Source organism: Danio aesculapii, chromosome 22 (assembly GCF_903798145.1).
Source record: "Danio aesculapii chromosome 22, fDanAes4.1, whole genome shotgun sequence".
NCBI lineage: Eukaryota > Metazoa > Chordata > Actinopteri > Cypriniformes > Danionidae > Danio > Danio aesculapii.
Genome location: NC_079456.1, coordinates 25,848,598 through 25,875,633, shown reverse-complemented (window position 1 = coordinate 25,875,633; position 27,036 = coordinate 25,848,598). Strand labels below are relative to the sequence as shown.

Below are 27,036 nucleotides of genomic sequence, written 5' to 3'. Positions count from 1 at the left end.
TCATTCACGCATCCATCCATCCATGCATTAACTTTAATTAAACGTTAAGCTATGCTAGGCTTTCTCAAGCAGCTTTGTCTACAGACTCAGTTGAGTATCTGTATGTGTGTGTGTTTGCTCAGAGTGTGTGTAGGGGAGGGTCTGGAGAGACGAGGCAAACGCTGCTGAGCGGTGACTCATTAAAATCTCACAGTTACAGCTCCAGCAAACCTGCAAACTGCCTCTCGCTCTGCCAAGCGTCTCTCATCATGACTGCGAGTGTGCTAAAGTGTTTGTTTTTGCACTCTGGGATTTACATGCTGGAGCGTGGCCACTGAGATATTTCTTCTCATGCAAATGGCGTCTCGGGCCCTTCTTGACTTCCCCATGTTTTATAGATGAACAGTGTGTGTTTTTTCCAGACTGCAGCATTATTTGTTTTTTCATTTCTGTGTTGATGGACAGATTCTGCCAAATGTTGTAGCCAGAATCGGGCTACTTTTACGCTAGTGTGTTTTCGCTTAAAAAAAACTAACAAAAAAAACTTTTGCTATGGTTACGCATCTTATTTACATTACTCCAGAGTTTTTGACCTTCAAAAATGGAGATTTTAGCAAATGCTGAAGGCTCGCTTTTTCTTGTTGTCTTTCTGTGCAGTAGATGGACCAAAACATAGACTAAAGGCTGGCTTCTACTTCTGCGTCGAGTGATCGCTGTGACCCATGGCTAGGGCCATTTCTGTGGAGAATTTTGCGAAAAATCTGAGGATTTCTGCGGAATTATTTTGGGAGTATCATAACTAAAACCTTAATATGTGAAATAAAAAATAATATAAAATAATATTTTTACTTTTTAATGTAGAGCTGCACATTGATGGATTACTCTTCAGTGTTTGGACTCTCAGTAGTGAATATTAAACCACATTGAACTGAGCTAAACTGAACTGAACTTAAAAATCACTAAAAATGAACTACACTGTTTCAATTTACTATGATCGTCTATGTGAAGCTGCTTTGACACAATCTACATTGTAAAAGTGCTATAGAAATAAAGGTGAATTGAATTGAATTAACTTTTATTTAATGTTTAAATTGTAAATCCGATTAGATTCAATTTATTTGGTAAACAAAGCATGTCTCTTATATAATATCTCTACTGAAAGACAGAAAACATTACTATACAAACTGCATTGTACATAAATCAGATGAACATTTTCATATTAGTCAATAATATTACTGTAATTTAAAAACTGAATAAATATGAATTTACACACTTTTATATAAGTAAATAAACAGAATGAATGATGGGCTAAAAATCTGCGGAATTCTGCGCATGCAAATTTCGTGTGAGCCTACCCATGGCGCATGCCTTGTGCGTAGTCATGCATTCATACTTCTGCGTGCTGTTTGTGTTGCACTGCAGGGACGCTAGCAGGGAGTTTTATGTTCCTCTGAGTCGAGTTTCTTCACTGGTGTTTTGTTTTTCTGAACACTACCTTCACGCACAAGTAGCTAAAGCTCACTCATTCAGAGAAGGGAACTAGTGGACGTGCAACAACTTTAATCAAAAGGTAAACACAAAACAAAAGTTTCCATATGGAGCTCCTTCACGGGACTCCACACTTGTAAAGACTCGCTCCATTGGGCTCGTGACTCTCGGCCCCCTCCACACTTGACACCGGTACCAAGCTGACCAATCACAGAGCTTGTGCGATGCAGTTACATTTTTTTTGAGAGGTGTGCATCAGCAAGGGCTATGCGTTTGCACAAAGGCTTAGCCGGACCATACACATGTGATTGACGCAGAAGTTATAAATCAGCTTTAAGTGGGTGGTCTTGATCATCGCATATCCTGAAACTTAAAATCCCAGCCTGCAATCAAACAAACATTTTATCATTTGAGTAAAATTTTGAATAGTCAGTCAGTGTTGGTTGCACTGACCCACTGCACTGCCAAATAATGGTGCTTTATATGGATACTGCAATACGAATGGAGAAAACAACATCATTGTTTTTTGCAGTATGCAAAAATGGTAGCATTTGGTCTGAATTAAATATGTTTCATTAGACTGGTATACTCGGTCTTTGTAGTTCATAATGAATGCCATTATAATTTGTGTTTGTCTTTAAAACCTGTGTACAGATTTTTTTGATTTTTATATTGTTTACGTCTGAATACTGGTAAAAATGAAAATTTGCTGCCAACTTTAATCGGGACATTTCTTGCTGCACCATTTAAAGGTCTCATGACGTGCTTTTAAATGTGAGGTTTTAGTTGGATCTTTCTACTGATTTTCAACTGAAACATGAAGAGATTTTTTCAAAAACAGCCAACACTTTGGTTTGCATCACAACTCTTCCAAAAGCGCATCAGACTCATAAGTCAGGCATATAATATGAGTACAGAGTCTGACTGATCTTGAGAATTCAGCATTCACTGTAATGCATTCCTAATATCGTTCTGCGATTTTCCCGATTTTTATCTTGTTTAATTCTCAACACAGCTGACATTTAATTTGAAGCATTTGTACAAACTTGTCTTTTTTACTCTCTCAATTTAATTTATGAGTTGTTTAGTAGAATTCTATTAAATTAGTTTTATTTAATCATTTGATATGGACTACAATTTTTGAACTGTTGTTTTAAAACTGCTATAATGTGGATGGAGATTCTTTCTGAAATGTGGTGAACATGCCAGTATGAATTAGGATTGTTTTCATTTTAAAACGCTGTGTTTAAGCACACCTATAATGCAATATCAACTTTTGGAAGCTATTTGAGAAGAACTGTGTGTAGGTATAGTGTGTCCACTGTCATATTGGAGTGATATAAACACAATAAGTCCCTTTTTTTATTTCCTAATGTTAAAATGGTATCCAAATCATAGTGAATTTGATGTAGGAGTGTGGTTCCTGATGTTGGAGTGTGGAGCCTTGCCCACCGAATTGATTGACATGCGCATATTAACATATCTATGTAATAACATACACACAAAGATGTCCACAGGACAGGATTTGCAAAGAAACTGGTATTAAAAGTCTGTTCCAACTCTCTGTGATCAGCTGCACCTTGAGAATAAGCATAAGTTTGTAATAAAGTCAGTAAAATCACTGTAATTCATAACTGCTGGAATTACCACAGCTGCATGTGTGTGTGTGTGTGCGCTGCAAACTTTGTAACAATTTTTATGACTCATCGTTTCAGAAAGGCTTGAATGAACTCCACCACAAATACAGCGAATAAACTTTCAAAACATTTTTGACTAAAGAGCTTAATTTCAGCTTCATCTGTGTCTATCAATGTCACTGACTGTTGTTATGTTAATCTAATGTAGTGCATGAGAAGCAAACACGCATGTGGGAATGGTGGGCGGGGAGAACCAGCTCCTTTGCATTTAAAGGCACAGGCTACAAAAACAGCTCCACTTATTCTTCATTGGTTTTTAAATGATCTGATGGGTGTTTTGAGCTTTAGACATGCTGGAGACAGCAAATACTTATTTTACATCTTGTAAAAGCGGTAAAATAGGAGCCCTGTTAAAACAAGAATAAAACACACATAGCTTCATAGAGGTTGATGCATACGTCCTCTTCTAACATCTCTTTTCTGAATTACAGCAATGCTGAGTCCCCCAAACGCTAGTCTACAAACCCCTATCGGGTCTGTCGGCACGGGGCAGCAGACGGCACCCGCTCTGCCCAGCTCCACACCCATCGACCCCAGCTCCATGCGGCGGGCATATGCTGCCCTCGGCCTCCCCTACAGCAATCAGAACCCCACACAGACCCAGTCCCCCACGCAGACACAGGGCCCCGGACAGACGACGGCGCAGACACAACACCAGCAGCCAATGAGATCCATCACTGCGCTTGGTAAACATGCACATGTGTTACTATTAATAATAAAGAATCAATGTTGTAACTAATGGGTATTTACAGACATACAGTTGAATTTATAGTCAGAATTATTAAACCCCCTGAATTATTAGCTCCCCCTGTTCATTTCTTTCCCCAATTTTCTGTTTAATGGAGGGAAGATTTTATCAGCACATTTCTAAGCATAATAATTTTAAGGGTAGATGGTATGGTGAAAATATGATTTGATGACAGTAAATAATATTTGACTAGATATTTTTCAAGACACTTCTATACAGCTTAAAACTTAAGCTTAACTAGGTTAATTAGGTTAACTAGGCAGGTTAGGGTAATTAGGAACATTATTGTATAATGATGGTTTGTTCTGTAGAGTATCAAAAAAAATATAGCTTAAAGGGGCTAATAATATTGACCTTAAAATGGTTTTTAAAAAATTAAAAACTGCTTTTATTCTAGCTGAAATAAAACAAATCAGACTTTCTCCAGAAGAAAAAATATGATCAGACATACTGTGGAAAAAAAAGAGAAAAAAATAAATTCAAAGAGAGGCAGGTAATTTTGACTTTAACTGTACATGTACACACATGGATTTTAATTTGTCATCTGTAGTATCATTTCTGCATTGGAGATTTTGTTTTAGTATTTAATATGTAAAGCTAACATAATGGTGTAGGTTATAATATATTATGTAATATAAAGGAGAGATAAATGGGCAAATTGAAAGGATTATTAATATACATCATAGTTTTTAAAAAGATATTTAAGATTTTTAATTTTTATGTAGTAATTTAATTATTTCCAACATGTTTAAATGATTAAATAAGTGTTTATTTGTAAACATCTATTCAAATTGTGTGTTTAATATATAAATAAAAACATACATTTATAAATAAATGTTCTTTATTTGTACATTTAAATTGTATAAAAGCATTTGACTGAATTTTTTTGATGTTGTTTTTGCTTTTGTTGGTTGAGTAAATGTTTATCTTGGATGGATGGATTTCATTTTCAAAATTATGGAGGATAATTTTTATTTTATTGTTTATTAATTTGTGTTTGTTTGTTTGTTTGTTTTTATCATTAGATGTAATTAATAATAATAGAGCCTGCAATACATTTGGGTCTATGTAAATATTACAAAAATGCAGTGCTCGGCATAATTGAGTACACCCCATTTTGAAAAATGAATATTTTTGTCCATTTCTCAGTGAATATAGCCAATATATTTCGGTGCATTTGAACAAAACAGATTTGTTAAACAGATATATTTATTGAAATAATGTTTTAGTCACCAAACATATTTAGAAATCAAAATATAATACATTTAAATTCAAGTGAAGTATTGCACCAAAAAAAACCACCCCAAAATATAATATAATTTCTTTCTCTTGATGTTTCCTCTCCCCCCCCCCCTCCTTATTTATTTTTTTCCCCAACATATACATTTTAAATTTCCCTAACACATATTTTGACCTTTGTCAGAAGTTTTCTTGTTGAATTCGCATTCAGTGCTGACTAATCTAATGTACAATTGAAGTCAGAATTATTAGCCCCTCTTTGTATTTTTTTTTTCTTTATTAAATATTTCCCAAATTATGTTAAACAGAGAAAGGAAATTTTTTTACTGTGTCTCTGATAATATTTTTTCTTCTGGAGAAAGTCTTATTTGTTTTATTTCAGCTAAAATAAAAGCAGTTTTAAATTTTTTTAAACACCATTTTAGCGTCAAAATTATTTTAAGCTTTAATTATTTTAATCAAACCATCGTTATACAATAACTTGCCTAATTACCCTGTCCTGCCTAGTTAACCTTATTAACCTAGTTAAGCCTTTAAATGTCACTTTAAGCTGTATTGAAGTGTCTTGAAAAATATCTAGTCAAGTCATCATGGCAAAGATAAAATAAATCAGTTATTAGAGATGAGTTATTAAAACTATTATGTTTAGAAATGTGTTGAGAAAATCTTCTCTCCGTTAAGCAGAAATTGGGAAAAAAATTAAACGGGGGCTAATAATGCAGCGGGGCTAAAAGTGCAGACTTCAACTGTATATGCGCAAATATAATATTGTAAAGCATCCTATAGAGAACATTAATTGTGAAAAGAGAGATCTGTGAGGGGTGAACTCGTATATGCTGAGCACTGTATATGTAAACACAATGCATGTTATATGTTAATGTTATAAGCAGAGGACAATTTTATTTAATTGATGATTTTCTTATTTTGATCCAGGAGGAGGTCAGATGAACCCAATCGGCGTACCGACATCTGAACAGGCTAAGCTGCTCCCAGATGGCACCATACCATCTACCCTTAACAAGTATGACATGAAAACACAGTCCAAATTTCACCCTCAAGCTCATAATTCCTCAGAATTGATGATTTTTCTGACCGAGTCTCTCCTGTTTCTACTCAACGCAGTCCGGTGATGCCAGACGGCCCTACAGTAGGCAATCTGAGTAACCTGCCCACAGCGGCCCCTCTGTCAGCCACTGGTGTGAGGAAAGCCTGGCACGAGCACGTCACTCAGGACCTCCGCAACCACCTTGTACACAAACTGTTAGTAATCACTGTTCTAAATTTACACACACATACTGTTGCGATTAAAAATATTCATTCATTGGTATGAGGGTAAGTCACTTTAAATGAAGCCGTCCTGCTCTCTGTTTGTTTAGGGTTCAGGCTATCTTCCCCACACCTGACCCTGCTGCCCTGAAGGACCGCCGAATGGAGAACTTGGTGGCGTACGCACGAAAAGTGGAAGGGGACATGTACGAGTCCGCCAACAGCAGGGTGAGCCAGAAAGATAACATCTCATCCTAAAGGCCTACAAAGTGTGTATCCTGAAATTCTGCATTGTTTTACAAATGTTTGTTGTCGTACAGGACGAGTACTATCACTTTCTGGCCGAAAAGATCTATAAGATCCAGAAAGAGTTGGAGGAGAAAAGAAGGTCCCGGTTACAAAAACAGATCATCAACCAGACATCTTTGACCGCAACGGGACAGCAGCCATCGGCCCTCAACCAGCCTATTGTCATGGGACCGCGGCCACAGAGTGAGTCTCTTAAAAACACACATACACCAGTGCACACAAGTGCTGATTTGATCTCATTTTGTCTAATGCTTCTTTTCAGATGGACCCGTGCCTATGCCCAATGTGCCAAATCAGATCCTGAATCGCATGCAGGTGTCTCAAGGTACTTTACCACTTTTAATAGACCATTTGGGTTTCTCTGCAGTGGAAGTCATTATAGTTGAATAAACTTAGAGCACAGTGATTGGTAGAATACAACTAATTTTTTTTTTTTTACAATCCTATTTGCTCAAATAATAAAAGAAAAATTCAAAAATGGTGTTATCTAGGCTTTCAGAAAAAGGAAAAAAACTGTGTGAGACTGATAACGGCAGCCAGAAGAGAGAACAACATCAAATTAACTGTCCCTCCCCATAGACACTGCGTTAGAAACGCCTTGCATCACATACACAGTCATTTGTTTTTTGTAATTTGATGCAAAGATGAAATAATACATATGTTAATGTGTATAAATGTACATACATTTTTAAAAGAAACTTTTAAAATTTAAGATGCTGGTGACCATTAAACACATCATAACACTCTTGTGAAAAGAGTCCACAGCTTGCTTGCCTTTCACTGCTTGATAAAGAAAATGACACATCTTGAGTTAAAATTCATTAATTGACAACTAAAAAAATCTTTTAACGCTCTCTTGAGGTGGTTTTGGACCTAAGGGTTAATGCAAATAATGGGAGATAGAAATGCATTTGCAGAATAAAATCTGACCTACTGAACATTACACCCATGTGACTGAGGCTGAATCCCAATTTTATTTTTGTACCCCTACCCCTTCCCCTTGGCCCTTGAAACAGACTGTGAAGGAGAAGGGCTTCAAAATGTACCCCTAAGAATTGGGACCGCACTACAGCACCTGCACATGTCATCGTGAGCTCTTGCTTCATATGAGATCGACGATCACAACTGCTGTAGTTATTCCGGTTGTGTCATTTTTTTTTTTTGGTATTTATATTTAGGAAATCACAGAAGAGAACAATATCATGTTATCATTAAGATAGAATGCGGCAATAAGATCGTAACTGTACTGTGCATTTACACAGTGGCCATATTCATTTATGTAAAACACACAAACAGAACATTATCATTATAGCAGACACTGTAAAAAGGTCTTTCCCAGCCATTAGACTTTTCTGACAGGGTATTCAAGTGTCAGAATGTTGTGGGACTGCTGTACAGGAGTTATCATCAGGGATTATAGATAGTGAAATTTAGCGGTTTTTATTTAAGCGTTTTAAAAAAAATAATAATTTTTAAGCCGTTATGAATGTATTAAAACATATTCTTGTTTATTATAAAAATATGTAATGCCAAAAAATAGTGTAAAAATTGTGTATTCTGGGAAATTTTCGTACCCATTGGGTTCAAGTTTGGTCCTGAAAAATCCGTTTTAAGGGGTGTCTAGCCCTTGCCCTTAGCCCTACGCCTTCAAGCTAAAGAGAATTGGGACACCAATAAGTGGGAAGGGCTAAGGGGTAGATTTGGGATTGGGCCTGAATCTCCATTACGCTTGCCTTGTTTACAGTGGGTTGCTAGGTTACCAATACCACAGTCGGCTCCTTGGTTGACAACTTGATGGAAAAGCACCTAATTTGCATTTGAGCTTTTTTTTCTTCTTTGCAAAATTTGAAGCTCATGTGTTCATGAGGGATTTAATATATTCACAGGGCACTTTCTATTTATTTCGTGATTTAAATGAAGTTTGAAATACCTCTACAGCGATTCACTGTTAGCAAACATCCTGATGCTGCCCACAATACTTGAAATTATATTAAGGACGCGTGTCCAATGAAGCATTGCTGTGCAACTGAAAACTTCCAATAATGTTTAGCTGTTAACCCTTTTCCAACTGTTCTCTTAAAAAATGTTGTAAAAAATCAATGGTCAGAAAATAATAAATTATTGTTTTTTTTTGGTTCGTTTAAAATAGTGGGAGAATCATGATGTTCATTTTAAACAAAAAAGAGGATACTTAGCTTATCTATTGTCTTGCAGCTAGGGCTACACGATTCTGACTAAAATGTGAATCACGATTTTTTTTTGCTTAATCACGATTTTCTCACGATTCTGTAAATGTAAAATTGAGGTTAATATTGGTAGGCTATTATTATTGTTATTCTCAAACATATGGTAAAACAATAATAATAATAATAGGCCTGTGAGTAGATCTGCTGTTGCTTTAAAATGCAAAATTTTGTGTAGTCATTATGGTGGACTTGATCAGACTTTCAGTATGTCCTGTTTGTTAATTCACAGTAAAATGATGACATCAGAATATAACTATTCATAATTCTGATGTTGAATTATTATGTTTGAGACATGCTTGTCATCTGTCATTGACAACATCATTAGACCATTTGTTTTCACTGGTAAAATGAGACATTTGTCATTATCAGATTCCTTCTTGCATTATATTCAACATTATATAGGCTAGTTATACTGACACAGTAAACATTTATTTTCATGCACAACACTTTGTGTTCGCTATGAAAGAAAAAACATATCAAATGCTTGTCGGAATCATAACTGTAAAATGCGATATATGATCATTTAAATGATGTGCACGCCGGTGCCTTTGGGAGCGAGTTCAAGCCAAACAGTGAGAACAGCGCCTGCTAGGGTAACAGAATACAATTATCACAGAATTTGGTGAGACACCAGATTCACTTTCACTTCACTGTGCGGCTCATGGCTGCCGTCACTCTGAGAAAAAACACACACATGCAAATCACTCTGTCAGCGCAGCTCTCAACTGATCGCTCTGTATAACAAACTGAACGTTATTTACAACTTTATTACTTGTTATTCACAGCATATGCAGGTTCTGTTCACTAAAGTAGTCATGATTAGTGTGCACGTGTGCGTTCTCGGTAGTCAAACAGCTCACGGTCGCCTCATGTGATTTCGCAGCCGCGAATAAATAATTACAAGACAGAAACAAGATTTCTGGTTGAATTATACCTTGTAAATACAGTATGTGACACTTTTAACGCCATTTGAAGGTGTCCATGTTGCTGCGAAGACTTGTGCGTCCGCCTTTACTCTTCTCTCCTGACCTTGAAAATACAATTGGCTAAATAGTAGAATCGTGTGTAGGGTCGAATCGAGATAGTGATCTTTTTTCAATTAATCATGCAGCCCTACTTGCAGCTCTATTTTATCTTGTACTTGTAAAAGGTTATACACAGATGTCGGAGCCAGCTTTAAGTGGGTGGGACTTGAGCTCCAAGTGGACTATATAAACCTGGAATTTTCATTTATATAATGTCTTGTGCATTACACAGAGTCCAACCTGTTGTGTTTTAATAACATCCATTACACCAACATCTACTATACCAATTTTAAACCCAGGTCACCTAGCCTACTTCCAGTGTAGTCCTTCAACACTTGAAGGTCTCCGGGCTGCAGCGATATGTACTTGTGAAATTGACTTTACCAGGTTGCTTTTAATCACGGATGTCTCATTTCGATAAACTGAACAGTGAAAATGAACCAAAAAGTGTTTCATGTCCACACCCACTAATTACGTCATTACCACAGACCAAAAGCATGTCACAAGTGATCCAAACTTTTCTGGAAAATCTGCTGTGGCATGCTGTATTGAACGCCTTAAATGTTTTGGTCTGAAAAGAAAATTTGGTCACCAATTCATTCCTTGATTTAGCCTGAAGTACATTGGATTCTTTTAGTTGCAAATGTCAGTGAAATGTTCACGCAGCTTCTGGGTTGTTTCTCTACCCTAAACATACATTTCTGCATTTTATATATATATATATATAATTTTTGATGTTTTTTTTTTCCCATCAGGGATGAATCCATTTAGTGCAATGTCCAATGTGCCGATGTCTCAGGCTCCCATGGGAACACGTGCCGCCTCTCCAATTAACCATCAACAGATCAACATGAATCAAGTCCCAACGGTCAGTCTTTACTTTTGCTTTCTTGATTGTATTCTCTGCTAAGCATGTTATTGTATTAAATTTTCCTGTTGAGATAATTATAAGGTATTAAGTTGTTAAAAAAAAGGTTACTTTGACAGTTATAATAACAAAAGTAACTCAACATTTTTCTTTTCCTTCATGATAGATCTACATGTTCAAAATAAACACATTTTTCATTCAAATTAACTGGCGAAAAGATTTTAATGTGCAATAGTTAGCACTTTACAATAAGGTCTCATTAGTCCGTTTTAATAATGCATTATCATCAACAGGGAGCAATATCTATAACTAATATCTATTTTTTACAGAACTTGTGACATTAATGTTTGTTTTAAAAGATACATTGTCGGCACCAATAGCCTAGGGGTTAAGTGTGCTGATATATAGCACTAAAGTGCTCACGGAGACCCGAGTTTAATTCTTGGCTTGAGGTCCTATGCTGATCCTTCCCCTCTCTCTGCTCCCAATGCTTTCCTATCTGTTCTTAACTTTCCTATCACATTAAAGGTGAAAAACCCCTAAAAATTCATATTTTAAAAGCAGTTTAAAGTTCCGTCAAAGAACAGTCACAACTGTTGATCTTAAAGCTTTATTAAACATTAACTATGAAGTTTATATCACCTAAAGTTAATGAATGCTTTATAACGAGGTTTCACTGTCTGGTTACTTTAATTACCTGTTATTTTAGCAAGCCTCAAAGTAAAGTGTTAACAAACAATAAGCCCATAAAGAGTCAGTAAATACATTTTTCAGGAATGTCATAGGCAGGGCTTGATGTTAACACCCGCCAACCTACCAAATGCGGGTAGATTTCAGCTCTGGCGGGTTAGAGAGCTGCACCCACTCGCCACTTTGGCTAGTTGATAATAATTTTTAAATTGTAGTTCATCGATAAGCAGCACAACTGACAAAATAATTGTTTGCACAAGCAAAATAACGCAGGTGAATACCCAATGAGAGGGTGATCACGCGCACGGTGAGATGCAGGCTTTTTTGAGACTTTCTCACTGACGAGATTCTAAAGCTTGCGTGGTCCTGTTTCCGTGTGTGAAGCAAACGCGTCTGCAAAAGCAACTTGTGTGATCATTTCTCTTTGTAATAGACTGGACAAAGCTGGACTCGTACACTCACCGCCGCTTTCAAGAGCTCCAGATTCTTTTAAAAAAATGTCTTTTTGTAAGCAGCAGCGGTTGACTCTTTCGCTTTTTACCGTCCCGTAAACGAATTATCAACAGGGCTAACGTTAACTGTGTGCACGTTATCATCATTGCACACAGTATGCTTTATTTTGCTTGGAATTGTTTTTTTATTTATGGTTTAATTATCATCCTTTACAATAACATTGCTTTAATAGGAGATTAACTTCCCATTTATGTATAGTTAACTGGTGGTCCGGGATCTTTAGCCTGGACAGACTACTGTGCATACTTTTAGATGCATGATAATAGTTATTTTTAAAAAGTCATTTTTGTTTTTTAAAGAAAGTTTTTGTTGAATATATTAAGCTTGCTTAAATAAATAGTTTAAACTTGTAGCAAAAAAATAATTAGTTATTTGTTTATTTATTTTTGGTGTGGCCAGAAAAAAATAGGTAAATCCTTAGTGTTAAATCCTGAAAATTCAGTTCATTCCACATTGAGCAAGGTCACACACAAAACACAAAAAAAGTCTAATGAATGAGGAGGCATGTGGAGATAACACAAAGTCTAAATCAAGCAATTTTAGCATGCCATAGTCAAAGTTATGCATATAAAATATATTTTCCCAACAACAAAATTGTGGCTAGTGAAAATGCTGAGTGGCTAGTAATGTTAGAAAAAAAAAAAAAAAACTAGCCACAGTGGCTGGTGATCAAAAACGTTAATGTCAAGTCCTGGTAGTAGACCAGATTAACATAAAAATGTTTATTTTTTAGTAAATATTGTAGAATTTTATTGTTTTATTAAATATCAGCACATATCTACTCTCCACACATGAATGTTTGATCTTGCCTGTCACTTTTCCACAGATGAACATGTCACCAACGCGAATTGCTACAACGCAAGGTATGCTGGGAGCTCACGGAGGGAACATGGTCACACAAACGCCCAACCAGACGCAGTTCATGACTCAACCACAGTTTCCTGCTAACACCAACACCATGAACGTCAACATGGGCCAGTCCAACTCGCAGACGCCAGTTTCACAGGTGCGTTACCGCACTCACATTCACCAGTGATGTCATTCTGCACAATAGCGTCCCCTCTGAACATGTTTTGTCCCTGCTTGTGTGCCTCCTTCCCCAGCAGCAGCCGAACGCTAACCTCCCCCTGAATGCACTTGGCCCCTTGGGCCCCGCACTAGGCTGCCCTGCACCCCCTCAGGCTCCACTGCGAGCCACACCGCCCCCCAACGCCACCGCCGCCAGCACCACTAACCTGCCAGCAGCACTGCAGCCCTCCACACCCATCCCCGCCCCTGCCCAGGCCACCCCTCCGCACATGCAGACCCAGGCTGAGCTGCCCATCCCTGCCCAGCAGCACCCTGGAACACCGGTGAGATCCGTCCTCCAGTGCCTGTTGTTACAGGACATAGTGAGAATCCGGTGGCAAGATTTACTAAACAGAATGAATGAGTATGAGAGTTTCACCTGGCATTACCATGCGTTCAGATGCATCTTTTATGCTCAGGTCTCCTCCTTACCTGATAGTTCATTTAGCTTTAAAACACTTTTGCAAGCTGTTTGTAAATCAGGCCCTTACTTGGGATATGGACACTAAGCTTGGGGCATCATTTAAATTGCACTCCCCACATAAAATAATGCCTGTGCGACTTAAACAAAAAATACTTGATTTATTAGATATGGGTTTGAGTAAAATGTTAATATATATTCTGTAAAGATTTGTGAACATTTCTTTTAAATTTCAAGCTTTTCAGCGCTTTTTTGCAGAAAATAAGTGGTAATATTTCTTTTTGTTTTGTTTTTGTGGTTGAAAATCGTGTTTATTCCACCATTTTTTTTATTCTAGGTATTGTTTTATGTGAACATTAATACAAACATCCCTAAACAAACAAAATGTGGCAGGTTTGATATTTTATCCTCACAAAATGCTCTAAATGACAGTGTTTTTTTTTGTTTCGAATTTGTAAGAAATTAGCATGCGTGATTGAGCGAGTGGAGCTAAACGTGCTGTATTATAGAATTGGATTAGATTCAACTTTATTGTCATTACACATGTACAAGTACAAGACAATAATATGCAGTTTAGGTCTAGCCAGGAGTGCAACAGCAGCAAGTGCAGGATATAGGTATACATTATATAATAACGATGGTGATATTTACAGATGAATGTACCATAACCATGATATACAAGTCGTATTAACTAGAATCAGATATTTACAAACAGATGATCATGCTTTACAGGTTGCTATTAATAATCAGAAATATGCAAATAGATATAAACATAATACACAGGTTATTATTTGCTATGAACAGGAATTACAAATAGATACAAAGGCATGGGCCAGAATAAGTTTGTGACTATGATAACGTTGGACAAAAACATCACGGTTTCACCGTTTCAAGGTATTGTGATTACTGCTCTAAATTTTTTTTTTACTTCTTATTAAAAGGCAATATTTTCCCTAGTAAACAAAATAAACAGTATTATATTTTACATTTTTCAATTTACAATTCACATTTATAATATTTTGGAACAGTAAACAGGCTAAATAATGAAAATAAATCCTTGACCTCTGCTAGCTTCATTTGTTTAAAAAACAAAAAAATTAAAAAATTTCTTTACAACACATAAAAATACATTTAAAAACCTTTACACATACCTTAGGAACGGTATAACAGAAAATGTTTGCGGTTTTAAAACCTTTACTTTTTTAAACCGCGGAAAACCTTGAAACCGGTTATCGTCCCGTGCCTAATACGTAGATATGTATATAGTGCATTTACAAATGTACAGTGGTCAGCATATATAAATACACCCCTCACAAATCTCTCTTTTAAATTCATATTCTGATAGGAAGCTATACAATATTATATTTGTGCATATACATTAGATTAGTTAGTACTGAAGCCAAATCTGAAGCTTATCTAACAAAATAACATATGATAGCTGTCCAAAAACTAGACACACAAATTGATATGTTATAGAAAAATAATAAATACAAATTTAAAAAGAGGAAAAATCAAGAGAAGCAAAAAATTTAAAAGTTTTGTTGACATTTTATAGGTTGTATTTTTTTTTTTTTGCAATATTTTGCTTGATTTTAATCTTATTATCTTTCCGTTTCTAAATATGTTTGGTGACCAAAATATTATTTTAATAAAAATATCTGTTTAATAAATCTGTTTTGTTTAAAAGCACCAAAATACATTGTCTATATTCACTGAGAAATGGATCAAAATGTTGAGCTTAATTATGCTGAGCACTGTATATGTGGAAATGTACATTTACAAATGGAAATGTGCAGTGTAGTGTAGTGATTGTCCTATATTAGGTGTGCAATATTAAATAGTGCAGGAAAGCAAGCAAAAATAAAAGCAGGCGATCATCATGGGGAGGCGGGGTTTAGTCACTGTGATGTAATAAAGAGGCCTAATATAAGCTTTAATATAAGCTGTTTGTTAGGTTAATGGGAAAGTTTTCAGTTCTAAAATTTAACTCATGTTTTTGCTGTAGCACAATGTCTTATATATCGAAAGATTAAGAGGATTCAGAATTTTCAGTTCATTACCCCTTTGATGTGCACGAACAGACTGAACGTATTCATTAAAATAGTGTTAATCATTTCATTGAGCTATGCTTGCTTTTGTCACTTCCGTTTTTTAATTTGTGATGAGCTATTTAATTTAATTTCAATGAGCTATGCTTGCTTTTGTCACTTCCGTTTTTTAATTTGTGATGAGCTATTTAATTTCAATGAGCTATGCTTGCTTTTGTCACTTCCGTTTTTAATTTGTGCACTATTTACTAAACTGAACATCCAATCAGATTGATCCTATTTTATAAGTTGGTTCCAGTTAAACCAGTTCATCATGCTCAGCAGGCTAGAAGGCAACCACTGGGGTCTTATCAGCATTGAAAGTGTTGACAATTTCTTCTCTTTTGGCTTAATGTGTAAATTGTGCTGGCCTTTATTTATTTAGTCATTTTTAGAGCACATTTTTGACCTCAGTTTTGGAACAAAGCTACACTGTTGTTATCAAATAAAATGGTGCCATCTACCTAAAATGACAGTAATTGTTCCGAAATAATACAATAATAAAGACAATAAATCTAATGCTGTTTCTTTCAGACTGGTGAAAACCGTGTACCCACGCCAGCATCAGCAGCCAGCACTGAGCTGCACTCCCAGCATGCTGTGCCTGACGTACCACCCAATGACACTAAAACAGAAGAGCAGGAATACGACATGGCCGTCAAAACAGAGCCCAGCACGGAGGTGTGTTTTTATGTGTTCAGTATTCATATAGTAATAAATATTTCTTGAGCACAAAATCAGCATTAGAATGATTTCTGAGAGTTATTATGACACTGAAGACAGGAGTAACGGTGCTGAAAAGAGTGTTGCCTTCACAAACATTCAAGTTCTGTCATCATTTGCTCTGTCCACTTGTTGAATCTGTTGAATCTAAAAAAAAGATGATATTGTGAAGAATGTTGAAACCTGGTAGTATTTTTTGGATTCTGCTATTGATACAAATGGCCACCATTTTCCAACATTCTTTAAAATAGCTTCTTTCGTTTTTAAAAGAAACGACAAACTCCTAAAGATTTGGAAAAACTTGAGGGTGAATAAACAGTGTAGACGTTTTTGGATGATCAATCCCATTGGAAAAAAAAATAGGATTCTAATCATTATTGTGTGCGCTGTTAGACAGAGGAAGACAAAGGCTCTCGGTTGGTCAAAAAGGAGGAGCAGGAGGGCTTTGAGGCCAAGCAGGAGCCAATGGAGACGGAGGACAAGAAGACTGACTTGAAGACTGAGACCAAAGAGGAAGATGAAAGCAGGACAAACGGCACGGCGTCCTCTGCACCGTCACAGTCTCGCAAGAAAAGTAGGAGCTGATTTTGCCGTTTCTCTTCTACACATGTTCTCGTAGTCTTGATCTTAATAATATCTTTTAACCACATGTTATGTTTTCCTCAGTCTTTAAGCCAGAAGAGTTGCGACAGGCTTTGATGCCCACCTTGGAGTCTCTGTACAGGCAAGATCCAGAGTCTCTGCCCTTCCGGCAGCCTGTGGACCCCATACTTCTTGGCATCCCTGTGAGTCTTTCATACACCTCAAGTTCTGGCTGTCAGTAAGTGTCTGTCAGGCTAGATTGTTTGGTGTGTTCCACAATCCCCCTATTATTGTGCTCAAGTAAGCGGGAGTTCCCTCAATTCAGCATGTAAAATCAGAAATGAATCAAAACAATAGAGCAAAAACCGAAGTGATGAAACCACACAAACAACACAAGTCATGAGGGAACACAAAGCCCAAACTTATCACACTTAAATGTCCCATGAAATTAAAATTAACTTTTTTAAGATGTCTATAAGCTAGTGCGCACCAAAACAGTGACAACATTTGCATTTAGAAAATATAAAACTTATATAAACATGTAAAGCTTGTAGTTTGCCACCTAAATGGATCAATTCCGTCACGTCACCTCATACTTCAGTTTCTTATCAAATTGTGACCAATCAAATGCTCCCTAGTATCTGACATGCCCCGCCCCCTTCAAGGCACTTCATTTGATGCACTTGAGCTCAACCACTCTCACTGACAGATCGGTGATGAAACAAAATGCTATTGGCTGTTTTTTTAAAAAGGGAAGGGGCTACACTGTCCCACCCTCTCTTCATGTTGAGATTGTCAAACATAGAATAAAAATGCACATTTCATAGCACTTCATGGGACCTTTAAATATTAGCAGTCAATATGAATTATCAGGCATATTTATAGAATCAAATCCTTCTGTGCCGAGTGTCAAACTGAGAAAATGGTACATAAACACTGCTTTGTTTACTGTTTGGAATTGCAAAATAACATTCTCTTAAAAAAACACGCCTGTTGTCTGCAAAAATGACATTAATAGTCATATTGAACAATCTGATGATGGATTGGTTACATCATACAGTTGGCACAATATCTATGTTATAGTCCAAAGGTGTGATTTGCGAATAAAGCACTATTTTAATCCAATGAGTCCATCCAAAGAGAATAAAATCATGAAAATTGTAGTTAGCTGCAGTAGGAGATGCCACTGGGGGCCTTTTTTCTTGTATAAAATATGACTTTTGCCTCAGAAGATGAAGATGAAACGCAATCTGGTTCTGGGAGGTAGTGATACTGAACCACTTTGATGACAGACTTTGGCTGAGGGATTTTAGAATGACTAAAATAACATTTAAGATGTTGTGAAAAGTGATCCAAGCATTAATATCATCACATCGCACCTATTTGTTAACACATGATCTGCTAAAACAAAATCACATGACTTTTTTGGTGCACATACTGGAATTTATTCAGTAAATGTGTTTCCATTGTAAAATGCATCATCCATGTGCATTATTTTGTATTGGATAAAGAGTTTATCCTGTGCAGTTATCCTATGTACGTTTGTCTTTTTTTTTTCTTTTTTATTGACATTTCCAATTAGCATTGTTTATACAATATTCCAAAATGTGCGGAAAAATAGTTGCATGGAAACATAGCTAATGTGTTTAAAACAAATCTGAAACCTCGCAGTGTAAACATAGCCTATATGCCCAAGTGTGAATGCTTGTGCATTTGACTGTACTCTAAAGGTGTTTTATTTTCCACTCTTCAGGATTATTTTGATATCGTGAAGAACCCTATAGACCTGTCCACTATCAAGCGTAAGCTGGACACGGGTCAGTACCAGGAGCCCTGGCAGTATGTGGATGATGTATGGCTGATGTTTAACAACGCCTGGCTGTACAACAGGAAGACGTCGCGTGTCTACAAGTACTGCTCCAAACTGGCGGAGGTGTTTGAACAGGAGATCGACCCAGTCATGCAGGGACTCGGGTACTGCTGTGGGCGGAAGGTCAGAACAACATTTACATTCACACGTTGTGCTGGCAAATTAAATCCACCTAGCTAATGTATAATGTCTATTTGAAATGTATAAATATGCCAGTATGAATTATATAAAAAAAAAACATACTACTAATAATATATTAATGTTTAACAATAATAATTTTCATTTTGATTATTAAATGGTTATATAATAATGCCAGTCCACATAATAATAATCATAATCACGATAATCTTAATGATAATAATAATAATAATGTTCAAAAAGATGGATTTTAAAATTATTATTGTTTAATAAATAGCTGCAATAATACAATAATAACAATTTAAAAAATAATAATAGTAGTTATAATAACAAATACTAATAAAAATAGTTATACTAGTGATAATAAAATATAATATAATAATAGTAATATAATAATTATAATATTCATTCATTTATTTTCTTTTTCGACTTAGTCCCTTATTAATCTGGGGATGCCACAGCGGAATGAACCGCCAACTTATCTAGCATATGTTTTTACGCAGCGGATGCCCTTCCAGCTGCAACTTATCACTGGGAAACGTCAATACACACTCATTCACACACATACACTACGGACATTTAGCTCACCCAATTCACCTGTACCACATGTTTTTGAACTTGTGGGGAAAACCGAAGCACCTGGAGGAAACCCACGCTAACACAGGTAGAACATGCACACTCCACACAGAAATGCCAACTGACACAGCTGGGGCTATATCTATAATATAATAATAATTATTATTATTATTATTATTACTAAATAAATACTATTGGATACTAGCTGGTTAATGTCGCTCCACAAAATACTACTACTAATAAAAATAGTAATGTACAAATGTATATTTTAAATGTTTTTGAATGACAAATGGTTGTACTGTAATTTTCCACACAAGTGTTAATGTATTGTAAGTATATTCTCAGATATTGTATGATAATGTCACTACAAAGCAATTACAATAATGTGTTTTACATGTAGTGTGCACATGATGGTGTAAATATGTTTCTAACATATTAATAACTCAGCATTATGATAATGTGCAAGTTTATATTAAATATAATATTTAGTAAATAATAATGTAATAAATAATAACAATAAATGATTGTCGTATACTTTAATAGTAGCAATTTGCAATTAATTGCATATTAAATGTAGCATTGTTTAACACTAAGATAGTAGTAGTAATTGTAGTAATAATGTGTAAATAAATATATTATTATATTCTAAGTGGTTATATAAAATCAGTCCTTAATGATATTAATAAAAATGTCAAATAAATCAGCAATTAAATAAATGTAAATGAAATATTAAATGTCTGTCCACAAAGATTAATAATAACTTTTAATAATATAATGTATTAAAAATTGCAGTTAAATACGTGTAAATTAAATACAAATCCTAACAATATCTTTCCACAAAGATTAATATGATAATAATAATAATAATAATAATAATAATAATAATAATAATAATAACAATGATGGAAAAAGGTAGAGTTTCAGCAATGTCATGTTTTCAGTGCTACAATTGAAGAACCTCCATTTGTTGGCTAACTTTTGTTCTTCCGTACACAAACTAGCCATAAAGTGTATTTCCTAGTCATGTTTCGAACACCACTGACCTCTCTTGTCTTTCTCTCCCACAGTACGAGTTTTCTCCTCAGACGCTGTGCTGTTACGGCAAGCAGCTGTGCACAATACCCCGAGACGGCACTTACTACAGTTATCAGAACAGGTGAGACGCTCAAACTGTCAGTCACGCCGTCAGTCACAGCCTTAGGAAGAAGACGTGTGGTTTGGCACGAAGCGATCGCTGTATCTGAGATTGGCCAGATCAAACATTGGCATTAACATGCTAGCACAGTTTACTTTCAGCCTGTTCATATGTGTTTGCAAAACACGAGCCTGTTCGCTCCTTCACAGCCCCTTCTTCCCTGCTTTTTCTCTTTCTTCACGGATACCCTGCTTGAAGTCTCCAGCCAGTCCTCATTTATTGGCAGTTGTGATATTTGCACTGGCACAATTATTAGGTTTTTCTTTTCTTTTTTTTTACACTGTGAATTGGCTGATTACTCATGACAGGCTCCCTTGCGGCCCCTGCAGTACACATTGGGTCATTACAAGATGTAAAAAGAAGCTGATTGGCACATATACTCACTCATATGCTCACATCCACTGTCGAGTTTATGAATTTAATTGACTTTTATGTTATATACATATTAAAATTGCTTTCTGCTTAATTTATATTCAAACTGATATATGTAATGACAATGGTCAAATAGCATGACATTTAGGAAATAATCTTCAAATGAATAGTTCAGATGCAAAAACCTCTAAATATTCTTTTAAAATGAGCGTTTTTCTCAGCCTCCTATGTTTATGTCCAGTTATTTCACTTTAAAGGCAATGGAAATAACTTACTCATCTCTATAAAAGTAAATTTACTGAGCCTGCACACAAGAGTCTAAGAATAATGCAAATTTTAGAAGAAAATATCAAATGGCATTATATTACATTTGATTTGACATCTTTAACATTTAATCATCTTCCTGACATATCAAACCCTTAAGAATATATGTATTTTTGAAATTAATATATATATTTTTTTATCAAATCTGAAAGACATCTGTCCATCTATTGAAAGTCTAAGCTTTAAAATGTTCAGAGGGATTAAAAAGTGCATTTGAGGCAAATTTGATTTAGTTTTGACTTCCTTAAATAAATGTAAAAAATGTCCCAAGTGAAGTTTACCAAAGCAAGAACATTTTTGTACATTTCTGTATAAAATTGGATAAAATTATGTTGGAATTAAAAGTATAAATTTTGTTAACAATTTTGAAAATATTAATAATAAATTTATTTATTTATTAAGATCAACAATATTAGCCCCCATAAGTTTTTTTCCCCTATTGATTGCAGAACAAACCACTGTTGTCCAAAGACTTGCCTATTAACCAAACTTGCCTTGTTACCCAAATTAATGCTAGTATCTTACTTGAGACAAAGACAAAAGAAAATAGGTTTTAGAAATAAGTTATTAAAACTATTATCTTTAAATATTTGCTGGAAAAAAAATCTTCAAACAAATGAAAATTTGAAAGAGAATTAATAATTATTACTAATTTTCCCTTCATATATATATATATATATATATATATATATATATATATATATATATATATATATATATATGTATATATATATATATATATGTATATATATATATATATATGTATATATATGTATATATATATATATGTATATGTGTATATATATATGTATATATATATATATATATATATATATATATATATATATATATATATATATGTATACTAATTATATATAAATGAATCAACTTTTGTACATGCATCTGTATTTTAATTGAGATAATCATAGATCATCTGTGTTGTAACTTTATTAGATATCATTTCTGCGAGAAATGCTTCAATGAGATCCAGGGAGACAGCGTGACGCTAGGAGATGATCCTGCTCAGCCTCAGACGTAAGTCATTGTTCACTTTCTCTTTTGATGAATAGTAATATTAGTATATTATTATTTTTATTATTATTATTATTATGTTATTTAAATGTTCGATAGATCTGATTATTAATACCGGATCTCTTTTTTGTAGCATGATCTCTAAAGACCAGTTTGAAAGGAAGAAGAATGACACGTTAGATCCTGAGCCGTAAGTAACTGTTTCCACTATCGAGACTCCATCATGCAGCACATGCTTTAATACTAGAGCCACTACCGGTCACTATCACCTCACTCTGGACTACTTATATCTCATAATAACTTCTGCTCAGTGGCGCCCCCTGGCGTGAACAAAATAAGAGAATAAAGAAACTCCCACCACACAAACATAACTATACAATCTGCAAGTATCCCTCTTATCCTGAAGTTGTCCAAGTCCACACCTCCTACAAAGGCGCAGTTGCATTGGTCCGCTTGCGAATGCGTAAGAACTGGAGGAATAGAAAATGAATGGTGCGTTTCATCTGAACTACCTGCGTTTTGCAGTTAGATACTACACATTCAGACATGTACTAACGCACAAGCTGACAGGAGACCAAGCTTTTGAATTTTTTATACCCCCAATTAAGCAGCTTTTCTACCCCTTAGGTTTGTTGAATGTAAAGATTGCGGGCGGAAGATGCATCAGATTTGTGTCCTGCATTATGAAGTCATTTGGCCTTCAGGGTGAGTTTGAAAACACCTCAGAGCAAACCGTTTTGCTTTGATATCGATTCTGATGCCATGCTGGAAGCCGGGACTAATGAGCATCTCTCTCTGCAGTTTCATCTGCGATAACTGTTTGAAAAAGAGTGCGAAGTCGAGAAAGGATAACAAGTTTACGGCAAAAAGTAAGTAATAGGTTTGTTCTTGTTATGCGTTCATTTTTAACAGATACAAAAATTCAATTGTTGACTCATCCTCGTGTAGTTAGACAAATTGTTTTATTGATCATCTAAACTTGAGAGATTAAAAATCCACGAAAGCAAAATTAATCTTTTAAAATTTAATAAAAATAATTCTTACATATTTTGGGTTTATGCCATATTCAAGCAAACACATCAGAGCTTTTGTTTTATCATGTTAGTCAGGTTTCTTTAAGGTGTTAGTTCAGCCAAAAACTAACATTTTGTCTTTACTTTCTTACTCTCACGTCCTTTTAATCCATTGAGACCTTTGTTCATCTTCTGGGTAGGGTTGCACGAGCTGATCGTAAGTTTTTTCCTAAACTGGAGCGTAAAGTCTACACTAGGGGCATAGTAACTTCTAGCTAGTTTCTAACTAAGTTTGTTCTTACCTCAAGAGGCAAACCGCAGTTAGAAACCCTCCTTAATGTCATGCGTAGTCGTACTGAATGATGTAATATCCAATAAAAAGCATTTAAATCGTTTAACTCCTCTAAAGTTCTGCAACTAATGCATCTATATATAACTGTCCTATTAAATTTTATTATACATCACATTTTTATAACACTAAACTACTGTCAGTCACTAACAGACGACGAACATATCTGCATTGCGAGCTGTGAATGCACGTGAAATACACATGAAGTTATCAAACGTTACATTTTTGAGAAAAGAGCAGGGTGAAAGACTCAGTCATGAAGAAATTCTCGTTTTAGTTGGTGGGCACAATTAACACTCCTTGAAAGAAAATTTAACTCTTCTATCACAAACCGAAACAAATGCAAGAATTGAGAGGAACATGAGACTAAGAGTAGAGGGAGATCATTCTTAATTATCATCACGAGCTTAATGTGAAACTGATCTCGCTGTCATGTCTTTTCTACCACTATACACGGGGAATGCTGCTGTAAATATTTAGTTGGAACATAGCATTGCGTTTAAACTAAGTTCAGTGGTCCAACATAAAAATATTTAGTATTGTGTAAGTTGTAACTGTTCTTTTAAGTCACAACTAGGCTATGTTTTAACTTGCGCACTGCTGGTGCAACCGGCCCCTGAACACAAATCAAGATATTTAGATGAAATCTGATGGTTCTCTTATCCTCTATAGACAGCAACGATCCTGAGATGTTTAGAGTTCAGAAAAAAAAACAAAGGTATTGTCAGAACATTTCTTGTGACTTCAGTGGGTCAACTGTAATCACACGGCGCTCCAACACCATACTGCCCTTAGTAAAATCTCACCATGACCTGACATGGAGAAGATATAGGCAAAATATTATATACAGGTTTTTTTGGCACTCAAAAGTGTTCTTGGTGCTTTGAATTTACATTTGTATTACATTTATGCATTTAGCAGACACTTTTATCCAAAGCTACTTACACCCCTGAACACACACATGCGGAGCAGTTGGCAGTTCAGTGCCTTGCTCAAGGGAATCAACTCAGCTGTGGTATTGATGTGGATATTCCCCCCAATAATACCTGCTTGTACCAGGACTCGAATCTGCGACATTTGGATTGTGAATCCAACTCTCTAACCATTAGGCCACATGTGCCATTACAACGTATGGTTACAACTTAACCACTGAAGTCACACAGATGGTTTTGACAATGTTATTTGAAGTGCTTCTGTTGTGTATGGGAGGATAAGAGAACTACTCAGATTTCATTGAAAGTATCTTAATTTTTGTTCTGAAAATTAAGGTCTAATGCTGTGTTCACACCAGACACAGAACGAGCAAATACCAAGCTAGATAGATGCGTGAACATTTTGAGTGTACTCGCTTCATTTGAGCATCAAATTGGCTTCATTCGTGCTTAAATTCACTTCACAATAGACACAGATTCGTGTCATGGACAGGGTTTCTGTCTGCCTGGTGATTCTAGCTTCATTGCTAAATAGCTAACATGGATTTTATTGAGATTGTAGTTGTGCTTTATGTGCTTTAAGAAGGCTGATAAACAGCGTCAATTCGTTTGGCGCCATGTCCGAGTGCACTAGATCCATTCAGAGGTGCATCTAGCTCTGTGAGTTCATCAACTCCTCCAGAAAATATACCTGGATGACGAAAGCTTTCAGCGGTGCTTCAGACTGAGCCGAGCCCAGTTTGATGAACTGTTGTCCGGTGTCAGCAAGAGGATTTTCCCTCGGGACACTACCAACAGGCACTACATCATAAGCACGCCCCTACAAGAGAAAACTCCTGATCAGTTAACGCGGCGCGAATGTTTGCTGAAGTTCAGATTTTCCAACTCGAGCGATTTGTGTGACACTCGTGTCAAACGTGCAAAACACTCAACTTTCACTGCTTCATTTGCGCGAATCACATCATTAGCGCTACCTCATTCATGCGAAACGCGGCGCAGGATGTCTATTCATGTATTTGCATTAACTTAACATATCTATCAGTCGCGCTTGATGCTTCATTAGGGAATTGGAATAACATGAAGGGAGAGTCATTACTAGAGTTGTCATATTTGTGTGAACTAATTCTTCAAAAGTAGCATTATAAGTTTCATTTAAACTGTCATTTTGTAACTCTTTTGAGCTAAATGTTGTCATCTTGGATCCAGGGTTGCAGTCGACGAGGTTAGGCACGTACATAGAGGATCGGGTGAACAAGTACTTGAAGAGGCAGAACCATCCGGAAGCTGGAGAGGTGTTTGTACGAGTAGTAGCCAGTTCAGACAAAACGGTGGAGGTCAAACCTGGCATGAAGGCCAAGTGAGTTTAACATTCATGCTTACCTCTTAATCTCCAGAGGACACATTTGGATGAAGAATCAATAAATGAGCTGGAATGATTGCTTTGTGTGTGTGTGTGTAAAGGAAAGTATTACCATAGATTTGTTTGCCTGGTCAGAGTTTACCAGTATTGGTTTGTCAAACAAAATCTTGATTCCATAGTGGTGTGCCAATGTTTGTTCTTTCAGAAGGTAAAGATGAGTTAATCCACTGCTTTGTTTCAGGTTTGTAGACACAGGAGAGATGATGGAGACTTTCCCCTACAGAACCAAAGCACTTTTCGCCTTTGAGGAGATTGATGGAGTGGATGTGTGTTTTTTTGGCATGCACGTGCAAGAGTACAGCTCTGATTGCCCTTTTCCTAACACCAGGTAAACCTTTAATTGTGTTGAACAAAGTAAAAACCTGAATTTAGGGAACGACGAAGATAAAATCACTTTGTGTTTTCTGATTTACCTAGACGGGTATACATATCGTACCTCGATAGTATTCACTTCTTCAAACCTCGCATGCTGAGAACAGCTGTCTATCACGAAATCCTCATTGGCTATTTGGAATACGTCAAGAAGCTTGGGTAGGTTGAAGTACATCATTTCTTTATTCTTGAATGTAACAAATGCCATTCTTGTGCTGAATTATGAACACTTCCATTATAGATATGTTACGGCACACATCTGGGCATGTCCACCTAGTGAGGGTGATGACTATATCTTCCATTGTCACCCTGCCGACCAGAAAATCCCAAAACCTAAGCGCCTGCAGGAGTGGTACCGCAAAATGTTGGACAAGGCCTTTGCTGAGCGGATTCTGCATGACTACAAGGTATACCTTATGATCTTTAAAAAAAAATTATATTCAAATGAAATGATTCGGGCGTCACGGTGGCTCAGTGGTTAGCACTGTTGCCTC

General features: G+C 36.0%; 1 protein-coding gene across 1 annotated transcript in view; it reads left to right on the top strand.

Annotated features, from left to right (window-relative positions):
* crebbpa (CREB binding protein a) overlaps positions 1-27,036 on the top strand; it is a 79,822-nt gene that overhangs the window by 47,567 nt on the left and 5,219 nt on the right. Inside the window, 22 exon segments of the mRNA XM_056448197.1 lie at positions 3,596-3,850; positions 6,085-6,172; positions 6,274-6,411; positions 6,528-6,645; positions 6,738-6,909; positions 6,989-7,051; positions 10,753-10,865; positions 12,895-13,074; positions 13,172-13,420; positions 16,179-16,325; positions 16,761-16,941; positions 17,034-17,152; positions 18,703-18,942; positions 20,601-20,689; positions 22,379-22,459; positions 22,590-22,646; positions 23,084-23,161; positions 23,258-23,325; positions 25,957-26,107; positions 26,352-26,498; positions 26,588-26,701; positions 26,784-26,949. Coding sequence (XP_056304172.1) covers positions 3,596-3,850; positions 6,085-6,172; positions 6,274-6,411; positions 6,528-6,645; positions 6,738-6,909; positions 6,989-7,051; positions 10,753-10,865; positions 12,895-13,074; positions 13,172-13,420; positions 16,179-16,325; positions 16,761-16,941; positions 17,034-17,152; positions 18,703-18,942; positions 20,601-20,689; positions 22,379-22,459; positions 22,590-22,646; positions 23,084-23,161; positions 23,258-23,325; positions 25,957-26,107; positions 26,352-26,498; positions 26,588-26,701; positions 26,784-26,949 — 3,014 coding nt within the window.